This window comes from Budorcas taxicolor, chromosome 8, assembly GCF_023091745.1.
Source record: "Budorcas taxicolor isolate Tak-1 chromosome 8, Takin1.1, whole genome shotgun sequence".
Taxonomy (NCBI): Eukaryota; Metazoa; Chordata; class Mammalia; order Artiodactyla; family Bovidae; genus Budorcas; species Budorcas taxicolor.
Genome location: NC_068917.1, coordinates 103,751,062 through 103,773,061, shown reverse-complemented (window position 1 = coordinate 103,773,061; position 22,000 = coordinate 103,751,062). Strand labels below are relative to the sequence as shown.

The 22,000-nt window shown below is 39.2% G+C and overlaps 1 protein-coding gene across 1 annotated transcript in view; it reads left to right on the top strand.

Moving 5' to 3' along the window:
* The window catches only part of LPAR1 (lysophosphatidic acid receptor 1), a 162,058-nt gene that overhangs the window by 89,917 nt on the left and 50,141 nt on the right, over positions 1 to 22,000 (top strand). The window contains exon 3 of the mRNA XM_052645153.1: positions 9,093 to 9,840. Within this exon, the coding sequence (XP_052501113.1) occupies positions 9,093 to 9,840 (748 nt within the window). The remainder of the gene's footprint in view (positions 1 to 9,092; positions 9,841 to 22,000) is intronic.

Genomic DNA, 22,000 nt, shown 5'->3' with positions numbered 1-22,000 from the left:
TGTGGACTTCTCTTTTTAGCGTTGAGGACAGTTTATTTTTGGAATCACTCTGTTTTATTTATGTCTTTGTTTCTTGGGCAGGGTGGAATTCTGTAACTCACTGCAGAGACATTTCTAATTATAGTGATTGAGATTTTGGAATAATGGACTTTAAAAAGTATTTGAGTTTTGTTTGATTATATTCTTGTTTTCCCCTAAATTCTTGCAACACATATTAGTTTTCTAAAGAAGAACGGGAAATCATTTATAGTTTTATCTATATAAATTTCATGAATATTTAAATTTCACAAAATTGTCATTGTTTATGTAGTTCGTTTCTCCCCTATTTTTCTCTGTTTTCTCCAGTAATATGAAAAGTAGTCATCTTATTTTTAGTATGTTAACTACTCAATTTGGTGGTTTTTGAATCATGTTTAAACTTATTTTTGAAAATTATTGTTACAACTTAAATAGTATGTTTTGATTTGTGCTTAAGTAATAGATATTTACATACTTCTCTTCCCCCATTTTTAAGCCTTATTAATGCAGTGATTTTGGGGGCAGTGCTGTCATTTTTCTTTTGAAAACATTCATTATGAATCACAATCATTCTTATGTGCCCACAATAAATATATGTGTATATTTATTGATATTTTAGTGTTACATGTTTTCTCTTTTATTATCAATACAATGATTTTAATTCCAGATTATTACTGTTTTTACAATAAATATACATTCAAGTTATTTTTGATATTTGTTTTATAACCATATGAAGAGCAGTTACTTAGAGTCAGTTATGTTTTGTATATTTTTAATGCTTGCTGCTAGTCTTTTTATTCTATTGTGGTTTTTATTTTTACTTTTTTCATGGCTTACTTGGCATTCATATTTTCTTTAGGAAGGAAATGTATATGTTGATCGTTCTGAGCTCCCACATCTCAGGACTGTTCTTTATTATCCCCTTATGAGAATTTAAGTATAGGTGGTTGTAGAATTTATGGATCTCAAACACTGTCTCCATATAATGGAGATTTTTTTTTTTTCCCCCAAATTGAAGTACAGTTGAAATAATGGAGATTTTGATTGGTTGTATTCTGTCCTTTGGAATTCTATAGCAGAAGTTTGGAAATACTGTATTTTCTCTCTTTCTCTCAGTATTTGTTTGCTTTTTGTTTACTTTTTATATTTTTAGAATTTAGAATTTTAACCCTGAGATTCCAAAATCTACCCTAGCTGTATCTGAATTTTAGTTGATTTTAATTAATTCCTTTGTAGTTTATGTAAACTTGGATCAGTAACTTGAGGTCTTTCTTTTTAAGCAGTAACTTTTCATATACTTCAAGCTGTGTTACTTAAGCTTTGTCCTAGTCTTAGTTGGAAGAGTAGTTACATTAGGAATTTTTTTTTTTTTCTGTATGTGCCTTCTTTCCTTTTATCTTATCTCAGACCTTCTCTGAGCACTGAGTAACTTTCCTAAGTATGTTTTCTGCTTGTCATTTCAGTTTTCTGAAATTTTTATACTTCATTTCAGTGCCTGAATTACTGCTTTTAATTCAGAAATGGCTTTTCATCTCTTTGGTGGCCACACTGATGGAGTTCTGATGATGTCCACTGTGTACTTAATCCTGGAACCAGTGAATATGCTACTTTACATGGCAAAAAGGACTTTTCATATGTGATGAAGTTCCATATTTTGTGTTGGGGAGATTATCCTAGGTTATCTGGGTGGACAAGGATCTTTAAAAGTGGAAGATGGAGAAAGAAGTGTCAGTGTTAGAATGTCAGTGTGAAAAGGGCTTGACTTGACTGGTCATTATTGGCTTTGAAGCTGGAATGGGGTCCAGGAGACAAGGAACGTGGGCCGTCTCTCCAAATTGGAAAAGACATGAAAAATTCTCTAGAGCCTTTGGAAAGGAACACAGTCCTGCCAACACCTTGATTTAGCCCAGTGAGACCCACTTTGGACTTCTGACCTCCAGGACTATAAGATAATAAATTGGTCTCTTGAAGCTACTAAATTTGTGGCAGTTTGTTATGTTAGCAATAGGAGGCTAATATAATCTCTATGGAGTTTTTTCTGAAATATTTTTTTCTGTCTTTACAATGACTTTCTCTATTTTCAGTGCTTGTATCCTAACAAAGCACTTTGAGAATACAAATTAGAAATATAAATCCTGGCATTGAATCCCTTCTCCCTCTGCCCACCCCTCCCCCCCTTTTTTTTCATGTATCTGCTTCAAGGGGAGGCATTCTGTGTTATTCTTCAGGATGGCCATCTCCTCTGAGTTGCTTTCTTCCCATTGTGTTTGCTAATTTTTTTCCTGTTTGCTTTATCCTTGTAACCATGACTACCTTAATGGCTTATAGTCCACCCAGTCATAGTTGAATTGGATGCTCCCAGAGCTTGATGTGCATTTCTGCCTAAATCCATCAGGTCCTGAAAAAGTAAAGAAGTACTTTCACACTACCTTTCTGAATACCATTGAAGATGCTACCAAAGTCTCCTTTGCTTATTCTCTAGATCTGCTGATTTTCGTAGATGATAGGAGAAAAGATTTAATGCTTCTTTCATTTCAGTTCTGTTGTACTAAATCTAGCTAAAATTCCAGTTTTTTTCCTCTGGCATTATCTTGCTAAGCTGCTTCAGTCATATCCAGTTCTTTGCGACCCTATGGATTGTAGCCCTTCAGGCTCTTCTGTTCATGAGATTCTCCAGGCAAGAGTACTGGTCTCCTCCAAAGGAGTTATCGACCTTTGTTATTTTGAATTCCTGGTATATTTTCTATTGCTTTAATATTTAGCTGGTGATTTTATTAAATATTGAATTCTTACCCAGAATGTTCTTGGTATAGAATTTTGAATCTGAAATAGACGTTATGTATAATTTAGTCCAATTTTCTGATTTAACAGATGATAAAACCAAGGTTCAAAAAAATCATGTAACTTATGTCATTAAATATGGTATGCTATTTATGGTATCACTACTCAATTTTTAAGAGATAAGAGATGGCATAAAACCAGGTCACATGCCATTGCTAAGTAAACACTAGATGCCTTTAGAAGAAATTTGTCAGTTTTATTTATCTTAGTGTACTGTGGCTTAAAAAGACAATTAATACTTTATATTGTAATTATTAATGATGCAGTTTTTCTGTGTGGGAAAAGCAATGAATCTGTATATATCACTGCTTGACGTTGTTGGCAGTTGGCATTCAGAAATTGGAATGCTGTGAAATACAACATTTATATTTACATTTTAAAAAATATCCTTTGCAGAAAGGAAACTCTTGAAATGTAAGCATTTTTGGAATTAGCTTTAATTTAAAGCAATCAATATATATTTAGCATCTAGTCTGATAGTTGGATGCTATACAACAATTAACAAGAAAGCTAGACCGTCTGCCCTCATGATATTTAGTCCATTGTGGGGACATGTCAATAGATAATTAAGCAATTATTGTACATTGTGTGTTATAGGTGTAATTCAGGGAATTGTGGAGGAAGCACCTTGCCTAGACATGGGAAGATCTTGAGAGAGCAACTAGAAAGAATAGTATTCAACTGGTACATGAAGAATGAGTATAAGGTGAAACTGGGGAAAAGATTGTTCTAGGCCAGTGGTACTCAAAGTGTGGTCCTTCAACGTAGGTATCACCTGGGCCCCTTCTCAGCGCTACTAAATCAGAAATTCTTGAGATGTGGCCATCAAGTTGTGTTTTACAAATGCTTTGGATGCTGATGCATAAAACTTCCATTCTCAGTGAGGCTGAGAACCAGAGGTGAAAGAGATTACAGTACATTAAACAGGTGGAGCAGAGAGCTTGAAGTCATTAATAACTTGAATTGAGGCAGGAGAGGCAAGAGAGGTCTGATAAAGTGGTTGAAGAGTTTAGATCTTTAACTTATGTGCTCTTCTAAGCCACTGAAACACTTTCAGTAGAGGAACGGTGTGAGCAATTTTATCTTTTAGAAAGATCACTAGAGAAGAGATTAGTGCTAGGGAGAAAAAACACCTGGGAAACCGGCACAGTAGTATTGCTGGTGGCCGTGAGGGGGAATAGTAAACAGGTTGAACAGACACTGCTGCTGCTGCTGCTAAGTTGCTTCAGTCGTGTCCAACTCTGTGTGGCCCCATAGATGGCAGCCCAGCAGGCTCCTCTGTCCCTGGGAATCTCCAGGCAAGAGAACAGATACTGAGGAAGGAGAATTTATAGGATATGGTTACTGACTGAATGATGAGGATGAGAGAAAAAGAAATTTCCCAGGTTTAGCACTCAGGCCACTAGAAAGCTAGTGGTTCTCTAGCATAGGGTCACACAGAGTTGGACACGACTGAAGCGACTTAGCATGCATGCATGCATTGAAGAAGGAAATGGCAACCCACTCCAGTGTCCTTGCCTAGAGAATCCCAGGGATGGAGGAGCCTGGTGGGCTGCTGTCTGTGGGGTGGCACAGAGTCGGACACAACTGAAGTGACTTAGCAGCAGCAGCAGCAGCAGCAGCCTTGGCAATAGAGACCACAGGAGGAACAAGCTGGGGAAGATTTTAAGTTTGAGCTTGGTTTTGAACACAGAGACTATGCAATAGTCAGAGATAACGGTGGGTAATTTGATATTTGCTTAAAGCACAGGAAAGGAATGGGGGTTAAATGTATAGGTATGGGAATATTTGGGCTCCCCAGGTGGGTGAGTGGTAAAGAATCAGCCTGCCAATCCAGGAGATGCAGGAAGTGTGGGTTTGATCCCTGGGTCGGGAGATCCCCTGGAGAAGGAAATGGCAACCCATTCCAGTATTCTTGCCTGAAAACGTCATGGATAGAGGAGCCTGGCAGGCTACAGTCCTTGGCGTTACAAAGAGTTGGACACGACTGAATGACTGGGCATGGGAATATTTGAGGTATATAAGATAACTGAAATCTCGGAGGACATTTTTGAAAAATCAGTACAGGTGTGTTAAATGAGAATATAGGGTAGAAATAGTAACATTGTGCAAAGGATGGGGAATCTTGGAAATGACTGTGGAGGACCAGCCCAAGAAAGAGATCAGCACCCAGGAGAATATGATGTTACGAGAGTCAAAGAAAGAGGATTTTCTTAAAAAGAGGCTTCCAGGCATGTGTCTAATGCTGTGGTAAGGACTGAAAAGTTTCCACTGGACCAGCCACCAGATTGGTGTGACTTTGGAAAGTTATGTGAAACTCAAGGATTAGCTAGAGTGGTTTTCATGGAGGGGGAGGAGGAGAAGCCATATGACAGGTAATTGAGAAACCAGTGTGTGTCCAGTGAGACATAAAAGAGAGCAATTGGCCATGAAGGGGAAAGAATCATCAAACCTGGAAGTGAACATGAAGTTATTTATTGTAAGGCTTTCCTTCTGTCTTTGGTAGAGATTAAACCAGCTTGATTATAGACAGGAAAGGTTCATGGGAGAGAAGAATGAGTGAGGAGGGGGATTGAAGATCTGAGGAAGAGAAAGGAAGCAGTTTATAGAACGAGGTTCTGGAAATAGTAGGGATGGATGGGATTCAGAACACTTGGAGACAAAGGGTATGCCTTTTCCATTGTAACAGAAGGAGAAGGAAGGAGAGATTCTTGAGTAGTAATTTTAAAGGTAAGAGTTCCAGTAAGTTTCCCCTTTTGGCAACTGCTGATGAGAGATGGAAGGTGGGACTCAAAGGAGAATAATAGATAAGTTTGAAATAGTTACTGTGAAGAAGACACAGAATAATAATTAGGGAGAAAATCAGATTTCTTATGACATTAAAGTCTCAGTTGAGGCTGATTCTTTACCACTTGAGCCACAAGGGAAGCCCAAGAATACTGGAGTGGGTAGCCTATCCATTCTGCAGCAGATTTTCCCAACCCAGGAACTGAACCGGGGTCTCTTGCATTGCAGGCGGATTCTTTACCATCTGAGCTATCTGGGAAGCCCGCCAGATATTTTAGATTTCCTCTAACATTTCTCAGAAGCTTTGGCATAAGTATGGAGTAGTGTTAGTTGCTCAGTCATGTCTGACTCTTTGCAACCCCATGAACTGTAGTCCACCAGGCTCCTCTGTCCATGGGATTCTCCAGGCAAGAATACTGGAGTGGGTTGCCATGTCCTTCTCCAGGGGATCTTCCCGACCCAGGAATCGAATCCGCATCTCTTATTTCCTGCGATGTCAGGTGGGTTCTTTACCATTACAGGAACCAGTTGTATTCATCCAAGACTGGTGTTATTCTAAGAAATGGTTACAGAAGTACAGTGGAGCAAGTCGATTAAAAGATAAAGGTCTCTGCTTCTTAACTTGAAATTATAAAATTCAAGAAGGTCTGAAAATGAAAGTTTTTTTTTCTTAACTCAATGGCAAAATGTGCTCTGGATGAATCAATATGAGGCTACTTATAACCTTTATTTATCAAACTTAGTGTATATACTCATATTTTAGGGCTTCCAAGGTGGCCTAAGTGGTAAAGAATTCGCCTGCCAATGCAGGAGACACGAGATGTGGTTCAATCCCTGGGTCGGGAAGATTCCCTGGAGTAAGAAATGGCAACCCACTCCAATATTCTTGCCTGGAAAATTCCATGGTGAGAGGAGCCTTGCAGGCTACAGTCCACGGGGTCTCAGAGTCGGACACGCCTGTGACTAAGCACAACGTTCATGTTTTATTTTAGAAATTAACGTGTATCCTTGTGGAGTGCTGCCGCAAATTCTGATGCGGCTGTTACATCAGATAAGGATTATGTCCTCTGTAACTGTGCTTAGAACCAGCAAATTCGGGGGAACTTCCCTGGCAGTCCAGTGACAGACTCTGCAGACCCACTGCAGGGGGTGCGGGTTCCATCTTTGGTTGGGGGACTAAGAGCCGACATCCTGGTGGCCAAAAAGCAAAAACAAAACCAGAAAATGTTTAAATTCTGAAGGAAACCTGATCACAGAGTCTTCAAGAAGAGAATGTGTTCCTGTGTTAGCAAAAAAAGTGGTTGAAATGACATACTATGGAACCTGAGATGGATAAGGAGAAGGGGTGAGATAGGTAATCTCCTGCGAAAAAGTAGGATGCTTAAGGAAATAGATGGCTTCAAAAAACTGCTGTATTGGGGATCAAATGAGAAATTGAGAAGAATGGGAAGTGAGGAACTAGAATGTATAAATTGGAAAGAATGGGAAGAGTAATTAAAACGTAAAGAATATTGAATGTATCAATTGATTATTTCCAAACGGAAACAGTTTTGAACGATTACAAAGTTCAGGGTGTGACCAGGGGAGTGGGCAGCTGAGTTCTAGGAATAGAAGGGCACGAGTGATGAGATCAAGAAACTGAGAAGCTAGAAAATTAGATGTTACCCAGAGTAATGGCAAGATTTGAAGTGAAATGAAGCATAAATTCTCAGATCTCCAATGAGGGGTTCTCTGTGGAAGGTGCATGAAATACCAAGATGTGTAAGGCAAGGTCCCCACTCTTCCCCTGGAGTGTCATCTTTTTAAGAAACAAGGTGATCAATAATTATACAGCATAGTAAGTGATGATTATAGAAGCATGATCTATTGAGTATAAATGAGGAAAGAGACCCTAGATGTCTGGACAAGTCAGGAGACTAGGCATTCAAGAAGAATCTCACACACTGTTTTGGAGGTTTCTGTGATTGTTAAACATTTATGCACAATCCACAGATATTCAGTAGAATATTTGATCAAAACTAGCAGTTAAAACTATATTTGCTTTAAAAAAAAAACTGTACTTGCTAGATTATTTATCAAATGCATTGCAAGATAAAAAGGTTGGTTGTGAGCTGTCTTCAAAAATTATTCTCCAATTTTAGGAGTCACAGGTGAACTTAAGTCTTTAAGAAAGTTGATTTGGTGTGTAATTTTCTAGTTTCTCCTTCATGTCACTTCTTACTCTCTAATTTTATTGTAATAGTTTTATTGACTGCCTATATCATTCTGTTATAAACCTCCTCAATCCATTTTGGACTCAATTAAGAGTTCAAGTAGTTAATAAGCAAGTATATTCCAATTGAGGATGTTAAAAATAAGAAAACACATAATAAAACATTAGGACATCAGTCCTGGGTGTTCACTGGAAGGACTGATGTTGAAGCTGAAACTCCAATACTTTGGCCACCTGATGTGAAACCTGACTCATTTGAAAAGACCCTGATGCTGGGAGGGATTGAAGGCAAGAGGAGAAGGGGATGATGGAGGATGAGATAGTTGGATGGCATCAATGACACAATGGACATGGGTTTGAGTGAACTCCGGGAGTTGGTGATGGACAGGGAGGCCTGGCGTGCCGCGGTTCATGGGGTCGCAGAGAGTCAGACATGACTGAGCAGCTGGACTGAACTGAATCACTCATTATCATTTTAAAAGATATGCTTTAGAAAAGTGTCCCAATAGCAACTGCTCTTTGAAGGTTACACTAGGTAATATAATTCTTATGTCCTCCAAAAAGAAAAAAGTTCTCAAACATAGATGCGTTGACGAATGCCATTCTGGGGTAGGTAGTTTTGGGGACAGACAGTGCTGACCACAGGAATGTTGAACAGCAAACGCTGGCTTTGGGCAAAGAAGCTTTGATGCATAGTGACCTCTTTGAAATGTTGGCACTGATAGTTCCTGTGGGGACTTAACGTTACAAGATGCCTGACACAGATTGAACATGCTATGTGAGAACAGAAATGCAGAATAATAGGGCAATAATACCCTATCTATAAACCAACTGTGTTTACAGATCCCCTAAATAACAGGTCAAAATAGATTGCACTGTGATAAATATTCCAGTTGCAACACTCTTGCAAAATTCTCATCTGTCTCATGTATTTTAAGCACGATTTCTGGGTCGTGTGGCTTTTCTAGTAGACTTCAATGATGTGCAACCACCAAGCACAGACCTTGTCATTTATTTAACTCCAACTCTCTTTAATCTTGAGGACAGTAAAACTGTAAGAAATCTTGGGGTTTCAACATAATCATAGAACATTACAAAGAGTCAGATTTTCAAATTCTTTGCTTATGGCTTTTTGGGGGCCACATTTACCATAGAAGCTTGCTTTATCTATACATCTTTAAATTTGGATCTGTGGTTTTTCGCTTTTTCTCATCTTTCTTCCTTTCTCTTTTAGTTCACAGCCATGAATGAACCGCAGTGCTTCTACAATGAGTCCATCGCCTTCTTTTATAACCGGAGTGGAAAGTATCTTGCCACAGAATGGAACACAGTCAGCAAGCTGGTGATGGGGCTTGGAATCACCGTCTGTATCTTCATCATGTTGGCCAACCTCCTGGTCATGGTGGCGATCTATGTCAACCGCCGCTTCCATTTTCCTATTTATTACTTAATGGCGAATCTGGCTGCTGCGGACTTCTTTGCTGGGTTGGCCTACTTCTACCTAATGTTCAACACAGGACCCAATACTCGGAGACTGACTGTCAGCACGTGGCTCCTGCGTCAGGGCCTCATTGACACCAGCCTGACGGCCTCTGTGGCCAACCTCCTGGCCATTGCAATTGAGAGGCACATCACAGTTTTCCGTATGCAGTTGCACACGCGGATGAGCAATCGGCGCGTGGTGGTGGTGATTGTGGTCATCTGGACCATGGCCATCGTTATGGGGGCTATCCCCAGTGTGGGTTGGAACTGCATTTGTGATATTGAAAATTGTTCCAACATGGCGCCCCTCTACAGCGACTCTTACTTGGTCTTCTGGGCCATTTTCAACCTGGTGACCTTTGTCGTCATGGTGGTTCTGTATGCTCATATCTTTGGCTATGTTCGCCAGAGGACTATGAGGATGTCTCGGCACAGTTCTGGACCCCGACGGAATCGGGATACCATGATGAGTCTTCTGAAGACCGTGGTCATTGTCCTTGGTGAGTTACCATAAACAAACCAGATCAGTTTATGGTAGGGATAAAACAACTGTGTGAACCTCCACGACGTGTGAACATTCCATGCAGGAATTACAAGGGGACAAGGCATCTTTATAGCAAATGTTTATGATAAAGTCAGCATCCCAGTCTTCCTATAATTACAGAATTGGTCTCAGGGAAGTAATGTCTTAGTGATGTGATGCAAATGATGATGATGGGGGAGATCTTATTAACAAGTTTGGCTATCAAGCATTGACAAACACTTGCTTTTGAAAGGTTTTATTACAGCCCAAATTATGGAACTTTTGTCCATAGTCTGTTTCTTACAAATTCCCAGAAAGTATTTTTAGTCTCTTATGGTATTCTTTCATATATAGTCATTTTTTATGAGTCTGTTTCCTAATAAGACATCTTTCACATTCAGTCATTGCTACTGCATGCATATAGGTCAGTACATCAAGATTTTTATATATTAATTGCACAAAATTGTTTAGAATTAATGCCATCTGTGACAGTCATCTTTATGAAAACTTATTTTTTTTCCATTAATTGTCTGTTTTTAATTGTTGTCATTTAGTTGTTAAGTCATGTCTGACCCTTTTGCAACCCCATGAACTGCAGCACGCCAGGCTTCCCTGCCCTTCACCACCTCCCAGAGTCTGCTCAAACTCATGTCCGTTGAGCCTGTTTTTAGTGGTGAAAGTTAATTCATCTTTCAAGGTGAAAAACAAGGTTTTATTCTTTTATGTGATGTATACTGGAATAATTTTTGTCTTTAAATAACTTTTTTTTCCTGGGTGAAAAATTCATGGTTAGTGATCACGAGGAATATATTTATTCATTTATGTTTTCAGAAAAGAGTTAAAAGAACACCTCATAACTTCTAGGCCGTGTGCTGACTCCTGGAAATGAGTCTATGAAGAAGAAACACGCAGAATATTTCTTTTGGATCTTAGAGGGCCTATTTTAAAAGTTCATCCACTGAGCATTTTAAATAATTACCCTCTGGAATTACATTTTCTCCATAGACTGTATTCAAGTTGCTGTTTCATCACATTAAAAAAATATATTTTTTAAAAATATTAAGCATTTCATCTTTCTCCATGAAAATTCAGTGGCAAGTTGCTCTATTGCTCTTTATTCCAGTTTGTAAAGCAGGGTTGAGTGGATGGAACCTGGGATCATGTGGATCCTCTGAAATGCTGGGAACAACGTTAATTTTAGCTCTGGGAAAGAGAGCCCTAATTATGGCTCTCAGGATAAAGACCAGGTCTTGGGATTGTCGACACAACCAAAGGCCTGACAACTATGACTAACTGGCATCCCCATCACCTCAGACGTGAAATTATCTTTTTCCATCAAACAAAGTTCAATTGAAGTACAAAAATGGTTTCCATCTATGTTTAATTGTCAACAAAAGACCTGTGCTTTCCTGTGCTACAGATATACATTCTCCATGGTAGGGATGAAACATGAAACACGGATGCTGTTGTGTTTTTTTTAATTATTATTAAATAACATGAGATATTTCACTTTTGTATTGACTCAGGTATTTGTTTACTGCTGATCTGAGTGTTGGTTGAAACTTTTCATATGCATGTACTTCTTCTATTATCTCAAGTACTGCTCATAGTTCATAGAACGACCAACAGAAAATAACTACTGAACTTGGACTATGAACCTGCCAAGTTCTTGCTTTAATTTTGACCTTTGTATAATGCCTAGCATTTTCCACTGTGTAATATGCTTAATGACTCATATAAAGTTAACTTTTGGGCCTGATTGGGTGATTTTGCAGGTTAAATGAGAACTACTTTGAGGGTTTATGGAGTACCAGTTTCAGGGCACCGTGGTCCTAAGTGGCCCTTCTGCCCCACCCCACCAACTCCTACTGTAAAAGTAACAGATATCACGCTACCCTCTAAGGTTAAACTGGTGAACTCTACAAAGATTGACTATATGTGGCTGCTTCTGAAATAAGTGGCACTATTTCTATAGGTGTATGATGGAGGAAGTTTTACAACATGGAAAACGTCAATCAGGGTGATAGGTGAAGAAATTTGGTGAGACGAGATAGTGTATGGGATTGTAGTAGAGGACAGAGAAATTTGAAAAGTGCACTTTAGACTTTTGGAGAAAAGGGGCGAGAATGGGAGAATAGGTAATTTACAACCCTAAACATTCCGGGTTTTTTTTTTTATCAATGTGGTGCCTGGATCCCATTCATACAGCATACTCCCCGGCTTGAATTTTATGTAGTCATGCTTGCCAAGAGATGAGTTGGTCTGTAGGAACAAAAATTCTAGTCTACTCGAAGCTCTTCTCATTGTAAATTAGGTTATTGACAATCAGGTATTTTGTAGTGCACGTTTGGGTTTTTAATATGTCTTCTCTGCCAAATTGTCCACTTTGCAACTTTGGGCAGGGATTATAATGATGTGTTGTCCACTTTCTCCACGTTTCCTCTTGTAGGATCTGGCGCAAAGTAGGTGCTTGTCAAGTAACTGTTGAATAAATGAGTGTGCTGACCAAACTAAATTTCCGAGCCTTCAAAACTGAGGACCAGAAGAAGCCAGAGTGAATTCACAAAGTTGATGCCATTTTGTTCAGTCGTGTGGCAGAAGCCAAGACTGGTTACATCCCTGTCACATTTTATGCCTTCCCATCAAATATTTACTACAGCTAGGAAAGTGACCGCAGTGGCTGCTCAATAAATAATTGCTTACCTTATTCATTTATTCTGGTGATGACTATGGTTGGATTTAACTGTGTCAAACCTTCAGTTTGTATTTCACCATGTCAGAGTGACCTCTGGGTTTTAGACTTATTTAGTTCAGTAAACCAATGTTTATTGGTTATTTATCCTTCAGTTAAAAGGATTTGTTGGTCGACAAGTCAAATTTCTAGGAGTCAACATAGAATAAAAGGGTCTTTGAGATTTATGATGGCAATACCAGTAGCAGTTTTGAAGCACGAGGTTGTGTATAAGCTGCTCTTGAGTGAGTACTGGATCTTAATAGTTTTATTTGTAAAACACATATAGCGTTTAAATCATGTGCCAAGCTATCTTATCTTGTTTGTTAGCTTCATTATCCAGAGGTGACAACTGAGGCACAGGGACGTTAGGTAATTTGCCCAAGGTCACACAGCTGGTTAAGTACAGGAACTAGGATACTTTCAGGCAGTCTGTTTCCAGAGCTCATGTGTTTTTCACCTCCATTCTATTCCTGCCTCTGTAATACCAACAGCTACTGGAACATGCTAGATGGAGATACAAAGCTTGAGCAACACTGTGCTCATGAATTGAAACATTGTAATCCCACTTGTTTCTGTTGATACTGCCTAGTTGCCTGTGCTGTTTCCTGGGTAGAAGAAAGCTTTCAGGGAGCATGCCTTTCCTCCTTTCTCTTCTGATGCTGCCGCTTAGGACTCATCTCATAGGCTCTTTTTCATTGTTTGGTGTTGGAGCATCAGTCACTGACTGCTTCTGATTAAGGGAGTGTTTAGCTCAAGGTGTAGTTAACTTGAAGGTTCATTGTCCTAACATGAGGTCATGTTATCCTTTCCCCAGGCTTGAATTCTCCCCACTTGACATTTTACCAAGAATTCCTTTTGAGTCTGTTCCACAGTTGATTCAGAATGGCAGTCAAGTTCTTCCTTATTTGACCACAGTCTATCTTGAGTTATAAGTCCTTGCCTTTCTTGCTGTGTTCTTTGTGATGGGGACACTTCTGTTGGGGATAATTAGAGAAGAGGGAAACCAGGATTTGGAAAGAGAAAATAATGGTTATGGTGTGGAGGTTTTTGCATTGTAATCGTGGGAGAGAGTGAGGAACATAAAGCAAAATAAATCCAGGTTGAGCCTGTCTCTTTGGGGAAGAAGAGAGAGACACTGTTTTTCTAGTTGGATCCCTTCTGGCTTGAAATGATCACTGAAACTAAAAGACTGTGCCTTACACCAAGGAGAGCCCATTGTTTTCTTGTTACTGTGATGAAAGAGAATTCAGCAAATACCCTATAAGCAAATCATTATGTATTTCTGTGTTCAATTTAATTCAACAAACATATTGTTGAGTTGCTAAATATGTACTAAGGGATAAAAAGATGAATAAGGTAAACACCATTTTTTAAAAATTGAGACAACATTGGTTTATAATATATAAGTTTCATGTGGTACAGCAGTATATTTATACAGCATGCTCACTACCAAAAATTTAGTTTCCATCTATCACCATACTATTGATCTCTCTCATCCATTTAACCCTCCTCCCCACTCCTTCCCCTCTGGTAACCATTACTTTAATTCCACAATAAGTGGAATCATGTATTTGTCTTTCTCTGGCTTACTCCACTTAAAATAATACCTTCAAGGTCCATCCATGTTATAAATGACAAGATATCATCTTTTTTATAGCTGAGTAATATTCCATTGTGTCTGATACTACATCTTCTTTATCCAGCCATCTATTGATGGGCACTTAGATTGTTTTCATCTCTTGGCTATGTAAATAATGTTGTGTTGAACATAGCAGTACACATATCTTTTAAAATTAGTGTCTTTTTATTCTTTGGAGAAACACCCTGGAGTCGGATAACTGCATCATATGGTAGTTCTACTTTTAATTTTTTGAGGACTCTCCACACTGGTTTTCATAGTGACTGTACCGATTTCCATTCCCACCGACAGTGTAGGAGGGTTCCTTTTTCTCCGCATCTTCTCCAATACTTGTTATTTCTTTCTTTTTTGATAATAGTCACTCTGACAGTCAAGAGGTAATATCTTATTGTGGTTTTGATTTGCATTTCTCTAATAATTAGTGATCTGAATATCTTTTCATGTGTCTGTTGACTATCTGTCTTCTGGAAGAATGTCTGTTCAGCTCCTCTTCCCATTTTTAAATCAGACTTTGTTGTTGTTGAGTTGTGTGAGTATTTTTGTATATTTTGGGTATTCACTCCTTATCAGATTTATCATTTGCAAGTATCTTCTACCATTCAGTAAAATGTTTTCATTCCTGGTGACTCAGAGGGTTAAGTGTCTCCCTGTAATGCGGGAAACCCAGGTTCGATCCCTGGATCATAACGATCCCCTGGAGAAGGAAATGGCAACCCACTCCAGTATTTTTGCCTGGAGAATCCCATGGATGGAGGAGCCTGGAAGGGTATAGTTCCCAGGGTTGCAGAGTTGGACATGACTGGCCAACTTCACTTTCTTTCTCTTTCTACCATTCAGTAGGTTGTCTTTTTGTATTATTGATGGTTTCCTTTACTGTGCAGAAGCTTTATAGTTTAATGTAATCCTACTTGTTTATTTTTGCTTTTATAATCCATTCTTTACTGAGCTTACAGTGTATTAGAGGAGACTAAGAGAGAGTTGCAAAAGCAGTGGGACCCACATGCTAGTTGATGTCTGGGCAGAGTGGAGGGAAAGGAGGGCTCCCAGAGGAGGCAGTGTTGAGTTCAGTCTTGATGTATGTGGAGGAGTTTGTCTTCCTATAAGGTGGGGGTTGAGGAGAAGCTCAGCAAAAACTCACCTCTGGGGAACTGGAAATAGTTGGGTGTGATTACCATGTGGTGGGTATGCTGGATAGATTTTTGACTCAGAGTCAGCATAGCATACTAAGGCGTTTGAGTTTCAGCCTTTAGGTGATCAGAGGCGCTGCAGGAGTCCCTGAGATAAAGGATACCAGTTCCTTGTAGGGCTAACCATATAATGTAGCGTCCAAACTGCGACCCTTTTGGTAGTGAGCAGAGGCACTAACTGGGACACTGGGACAACAAGCATAAACCAAGACTAGTCTGGTCAACCCAGACTACGGTGGCCCTCTTTCCAGACCATGCTTTCTGTTTGTTTATATTCCTTTTAGGTTTTCTTTTGGCTTTTTAAATGTAGAGCTTGACATTGGACTTGTTCCACTGTGTAAGGATAGTAAAGAACAACTTCTCCTTTTTTTTTTTAATATAGCAAGGACTGTCCAGATTTAGAATTAAGACTGAGCGACTTCACTTTCACTTTTCACGTTCATGCAGTGGAGAAGGAAATGGCAACCCACTCCAGTGTTCTTGCCTGGAGAATCCCAGGGACGGGGGAGCCTGGTGGGCTGCCGTCTATGGGGTCGCACAGAGTTGGACACAACTGAAGCGACTTAGCAGCAGAAGAGCTGAGAACAAAAATCACACTATGTCTTTCAAAAAATCACACTATCCAACTTCCTAATCTTACAAATAAAGAGACTGAAGCTCCCAAGTTAATTGAGAAATTTAAGTCTGTGTTAGCTGGTGGCTCAAACCAAGAAGTGGGCTCACTCCCAGTTAGGTGCTGTTCTCCCTGCCGAGGCCTCCAGCTTGTTCAGTTCCACCCACACTTTCCACCATTTTCTTGCTTGTGAACATCAGCATGTAGTTTTGTGGCTACCCAGGGTTAGGTGTAAACAGTGTGGCTATAAAGGTACCTGGAACCCACAGAAAGGGTCCTCTTGAATTTGGCATTATTATGAACAACTGGTGATCTCTGAAATGAAGTGTTAACAGGAGTCATTGGAAACTGAATTACTGGCACATTATATAGTTTTTACACATATTACCCTCCTGTTTGCTTTATTAAGGAGAACATTGTATTAGTTTCTCATTTATCTTGGTTTTTATTGTTTATATTTTCCTGTGTGTGTATGTGTTTCCCCACTTACACTCATGGAGGCAAGATGCCTCTGGAATCTAATCCTGACTCTTGTCATTAACTGTGGGTGATTCTGGGCAGGTCACTTTCTGCAGTCATTTCTCTGTACCTTCATCTATAGGATGGAGTTGGCTGATTTGATTTCCAAGGTTATTTAGAGTTCTACTTAGAAATATATATTCAAATGATAAGGACATAACTACTGTGGATCAGCCATGTAGAATTTTCTGTTGGAAAACACAGAACTAGAATTGATGTAAAAGCAAGGAATTATGACTTTTCTTCATATCAGCTTTAGAATAATTGGCTGTAGGTGTACTCTCCCCCGTTAAAGGGGATGGTACGCCTATCGTTTCTCAAAGAAATGATTTTTTAAAACATGACTGCAGTAGAGAACTGTGCAGCCAGAAGGGAAGGTTTCCCAGTTAGTCCTGTCAGGGAAGGTACTGGACACAGGAGCCTCTTATTCCCTGGCCACAGGTGACGAGCTGCATATCCTGTTGCTCTGAAGAGGAACCAGAGCTACCCTGAGTCTCCTCAGGTCCCTGTGGCATCCCTGTTAAGGCCCCTTTGAGGAAGGGCCTGGGAGGCCATTCATGAGAGCCTCCGTTGTTGGGTCAGCCACGGGCTGGTTGGCACCATGGGTGTGGTCAGGAGAGAGTCCCCGCGGAAGCCCCACAGCGCTGCCCAGACCCCAAATCCTGGGCCTGGTCAAACAAGAAAACAACTTTCAAATACCAGCTCTTTGTACCCTTTTGTTGCCCAAATCCATTCAAATATTTTTACTCATAAGAAACTTTTAAAACAGAAACAGAAAACAAAAATACCACATGAACCTAACAGAGTTCCTTCTGAGGTGTGGACACAGCAGGCGGAACATGGAGCTCCTTCTTATTTTAGGTTTGATGAGAGTGACTCAGACCTCATCTGGCCGAGACGCCTGTCGGTCCAGAATGGAGGCTACCCAGTTGTTTGTCCTTATCCTTAAAGGTCATACAAGATGCCAAGGTTTCCTGAAGGAACTGTGGTAGCCCCTGGGAATCACTGTTGCTTAGGGCTTGAGAGCTTTGTTTTGGAATGAAATAGGCCAGAGTTTAGAATTTGAATCCCCACTCCTCACTTATGGTTTCATGGCCTTGAGAAAATGACTGAGCTCTGAGCCTCAGTTTCAGAATTGACATAGGGGTGGTAGGACCTTTCTATAGTTAAGCGACCGTGAGCACTAGAATGAGGTGATTTCTGTGAAGCACACTTAGCACGTGGTCTGGCTAATGTATGACACTGTATTGTCATTACCATGAGGTCTCGTCTGCATGTGTATTTTCTGCCCCTGTCCCTGCCCTGCCATCTCCCTCTTCTCTCTGATGTACCCCTCTCATCCACACACCAGCATACATACAATAGTGGATTTGGTGGCTGTGATGGTGCTTCATTTCTATGACATGGTATAAGGATATTGTTATGGTTTAGCAGCTGTTAGCTCTAATAACAGACTGTAAATTTTATTCTAAGTGGCCTTTGCTTTTCCAAAGATATATCTGTACTTCAGAGTTGCCTGCATCTTATTTGTTGAGCCTCAGGCCCTATGTATGAAAAGTCCTGCTAGCCCCAGAAGAAATGACAGTTTTGTCCTAGTAACCCTCTGGATATCTCCAGATTAAATAGTTAAATAGTGTTGACTGTTAAAAATGAGTTTTTAAATAGAACAGGCCATTTTGTCAACGTCTCTTAAGAAGGGTCATCAGCTCCTTCCGGTGGACCTGTCATGCTTAGGGCACAGCTGGCCACCATCCATCATTTAGGGCCCTGTTCTGTTTTCTTCTGATCCTCAGTGAAAGACCGTGTCTGACATAAATGAAAGAAATGGCAAGTGGATAGGGTCATGAGTCCTTATTGTTGTCCCCCAACTTAACATGTGACCACTTCCAATGGGTGGGTCCCATGACCGTCCACCTAGAAAAGGAAAAGATATTTATCTCCCCTTCTAATCTCTCACTGCTACTTCATCTGTTTCTGGATTCTTACGGGAATTCAGTGATCACAAGGCTTTATCTTATTTCCCATCTCTGGAACAGGGCCTAGCACTTGGAAAAGTCTAAATATTTCCTGAATGAATAAATGAACTATATCTTTTTTTCTGGGTGGAGTTTTATAGGTTCCCTAGTAACAATAGAAAGATACCTGTGTTGCTCGAAAGTGAAAGTATTAGTCGCTCAGTCGTGTCCTACTCTTTGTGACTCCATGGACACCTACTAGGATCCTCTGTCCATGGGATTCTCTAGGCAAGAATACGGAGGGGGTTGCCATTCACTTCTCCAAAGGATCTTCCCCACCCAGGGATCGAACCTGGGTCTCCTGCACTGCCTTACCGTCTGAGCCACCAGGGAAGCCCATTGCTTGAAATTTAATGGAATTTAATACTGAGTCTCATTGAAAAGAATATTTGTTAAAAGATAGTTATAATTAGGCAGTTCCACATCCTGCCTGTCCACGACATTTCTTTAGGTTAAGTTCTAGTATGAGCTTGTAAATAATAGTTTATTTTGTTAATAAACATATGAAATGTCTACTTGGGCCTTTGTTAAGTAGTACGGATGTAGAGATCAATGAAAATATGGATTCTGTTCTCAAGGGACCCTCATTATTTAGGAGCTCATAATAGATAATTTAAATAAAGACAATATAATTTGGTAAATAAAATATGAAAAGTGCTGTGGGAGTGCTGATGTCTCATTAGGCAAAATCAGGAAAGTTTATGATGAAGCGGTTAGAGGAGTAACACCTTTGGTGATGTTATTCATGTTCTCCACGTGAACCCAGCAAAGGAATTACTTCTATTAGGTATTCTTTGCACTCTGAATTGAATTAAGTGTTGTTACTTCCCTATATTGCAATTATTATGTTGCTTAGGTATGGAAATAACCCCTGTTCAGCTTTGGTAGGAGGGGAAGCTTGCTTGATTTTAAGACATTGTGCTTATAATTTTATTCCCTGCATCTTGCGCTATATAATTCATTTTTTGAGTTGACTGTAGTTAATCAGATTCACATTAAATTGATTATGAAGTAAATGAGTTTGAATGGTTACTAACCTGTAAGGAAAGGGCTACTTCTGTGTGTGCAAATTAACAATCTGTATAAAGTAAGAAGGGCTCTGTAGTGACGCATCTTTTTAGGACTTGAAAGGTCATTGCCCGGAGATGTGGACACCTACACTTATGATAAGTGTAGGGATGAAAATTGCCAAATTTAGCAAATACAAGTAATTGCACGGGTATACTTACACTGACAAAAGTATTCACTGTTTGTCTGAAATTCACTTGGCATTTTGTATTTTATCTGGCAATCCCAATACACACAGCATTCAATGGGAAATAAAGTGTTTTAGGTGGCAATCAACCCTCTATACACAGGTTTGTTGGTTTTTTTTGCTTTGTACTACAGGTTTAACTGTACCCTGGAGGTCAGTTTAAGTACACAGGGATTTCACTTATTTAATATTTCTGATTTTTATTTTGAGTTGTCTGGAAATAAAGGGACATATCTGGTTTATAGAATCTTATACTTGTTTCTCTGAAATTATGTTTACGAAAAGGTAATGCATACCTCCAGTTCAAAACGAAATTCGTCTCTCCTTTTACATATACTTTGTCATGTTCTTTGAAAAAACACTTTAACAATGTGTTTTTCCATAGAAATAATCTTTTTTTTCTTGTGTCTGTACCTTTTTTTTTTTCTTTAAGCCCTAAGCTAGAGCCTTATGCTCCAAGAAGCTACTTTTTATTCATGTATTTTAGTGAAGATGATACTGTCTAGACTATGTGTGGTCATGGCTTTACTTAAACCCTGGCTGGTCTTCTCCGCCCATAGAGGAGTTATTATAATGATCCAAAGCAAATACAAAGTTCTAAGAGGGTGACAGAGCAATAACAGGGTCTTTTTGAAGAAGTGGGATTTAGTCTGGCATTGGGAGACTGGAAATTCATGGCTTCACCTATTTATCCTGCCCAAGTAGACTTTTTGTTGACACAAAGAGCGCTGCATTTTAAGTAGGGTTTTCCATGAGTTCATTCTAAATGGGTATTTCTCCACTTCAGAAAGCTTCTCTTCATGTGGCAGTCAGGGATTCGTTTGCTTGAGTTATTTTCCTTTCTCGGGGGAGGCGGGGAGAGAGAAGATAGTCGCTCAGGAGTCCAGCCTTATAGGACCTGCCCAGGAAACTGACGAGGTGGAAAGCTGACAAGCGTTTGCGTTTGCTGCAGCCAGGCCAGCTAGTGATTCACCCATGATTTGCTGAAGGGATTTGCTTTGCTAACCTTGCTGAGCACGTGATGCCCGGGAATGCTCCTTTGTATAATGGCCCCAGATCCAGAGGAGACGCCTAGCCATAAATCGAAGCGCTGGAATCTGAGTTCCTGAATGAAAACAGGGGAAGCCTGTATTTGGACATCCTGCAAAGGTCATATATAATGACCAAATAAACAAAAGCTATAGAGATTAGAGCACTAGCTTTATTTAATTTGGCAAATTCTTATGTCTTGGGGAAAATGAAGATGTTTTAATTAAAAAACACTATTTCTAAGCACCTTGCTAACTCTACTGTACTCTAATGTATCTAAAAACACTAAATGCCATATACATCAAATTAGAATACTAAGTCTGACTGTAGTATAGATACTTACATTGCTGTGCTAAGATAGTAAGGTTGATATAATTTCATAATGAAATTTCTTAATATTTTAGTTTAATCTGAATTGGTTATACAGCTTTTAAGGCCAGAAATCTGTCACTAAAGCAGACATACATTTGAAAGACATGAGAAGCAGGGACAGAATAAAATTGAAAATAGAATATGAAAATGCATTCATTTATATATCTTGATTTGTCTATAACGTATCGAATAGTAAATGATCTATTGCTGTTACATTACAATGTGATGTACAATGTACTGTCCCTTTGCAACTGATGACTTACAAGATTAATAATGCTGTGTGTAGCTTTATTTCTAGGTAGCTTGACCCATTGTTTTGATCCAGTCTTGACATTTTCATCCTATCTTTGTGACTATGGATATTTAAGTCAGAATTAGAGTGACATTCACTTTTGATTAAGAAAATATTTTCTAGAGCATATATTAGTCTGCTTTAATCTCTTCAACAATTTAATATAAAGCACAGTAAAACATTTCTGGTTGGTTACATTTTTCCAGATTTACTTTAACTGAAGTTTTCATGAGAAATGTTTTTGTATAGATTGTAGAATGAAAACTTACCCATTGGTTTTGGGGGCACAAACGAGATTATAATAAACTGCCTACCACTGTGAGTTTTCCTTCTTCCTCTCACATTTACTTTTCTTTGGCATTATTTTACAGCTAAGTTTTATTTTTAAAAAATTGATATTTTTCGGTTTGAAAATGTAATAGATTTTGTGTAGTTTGACTTCATTTTATTTTTAATTAATTTTTATACCAATTTAAATTTTT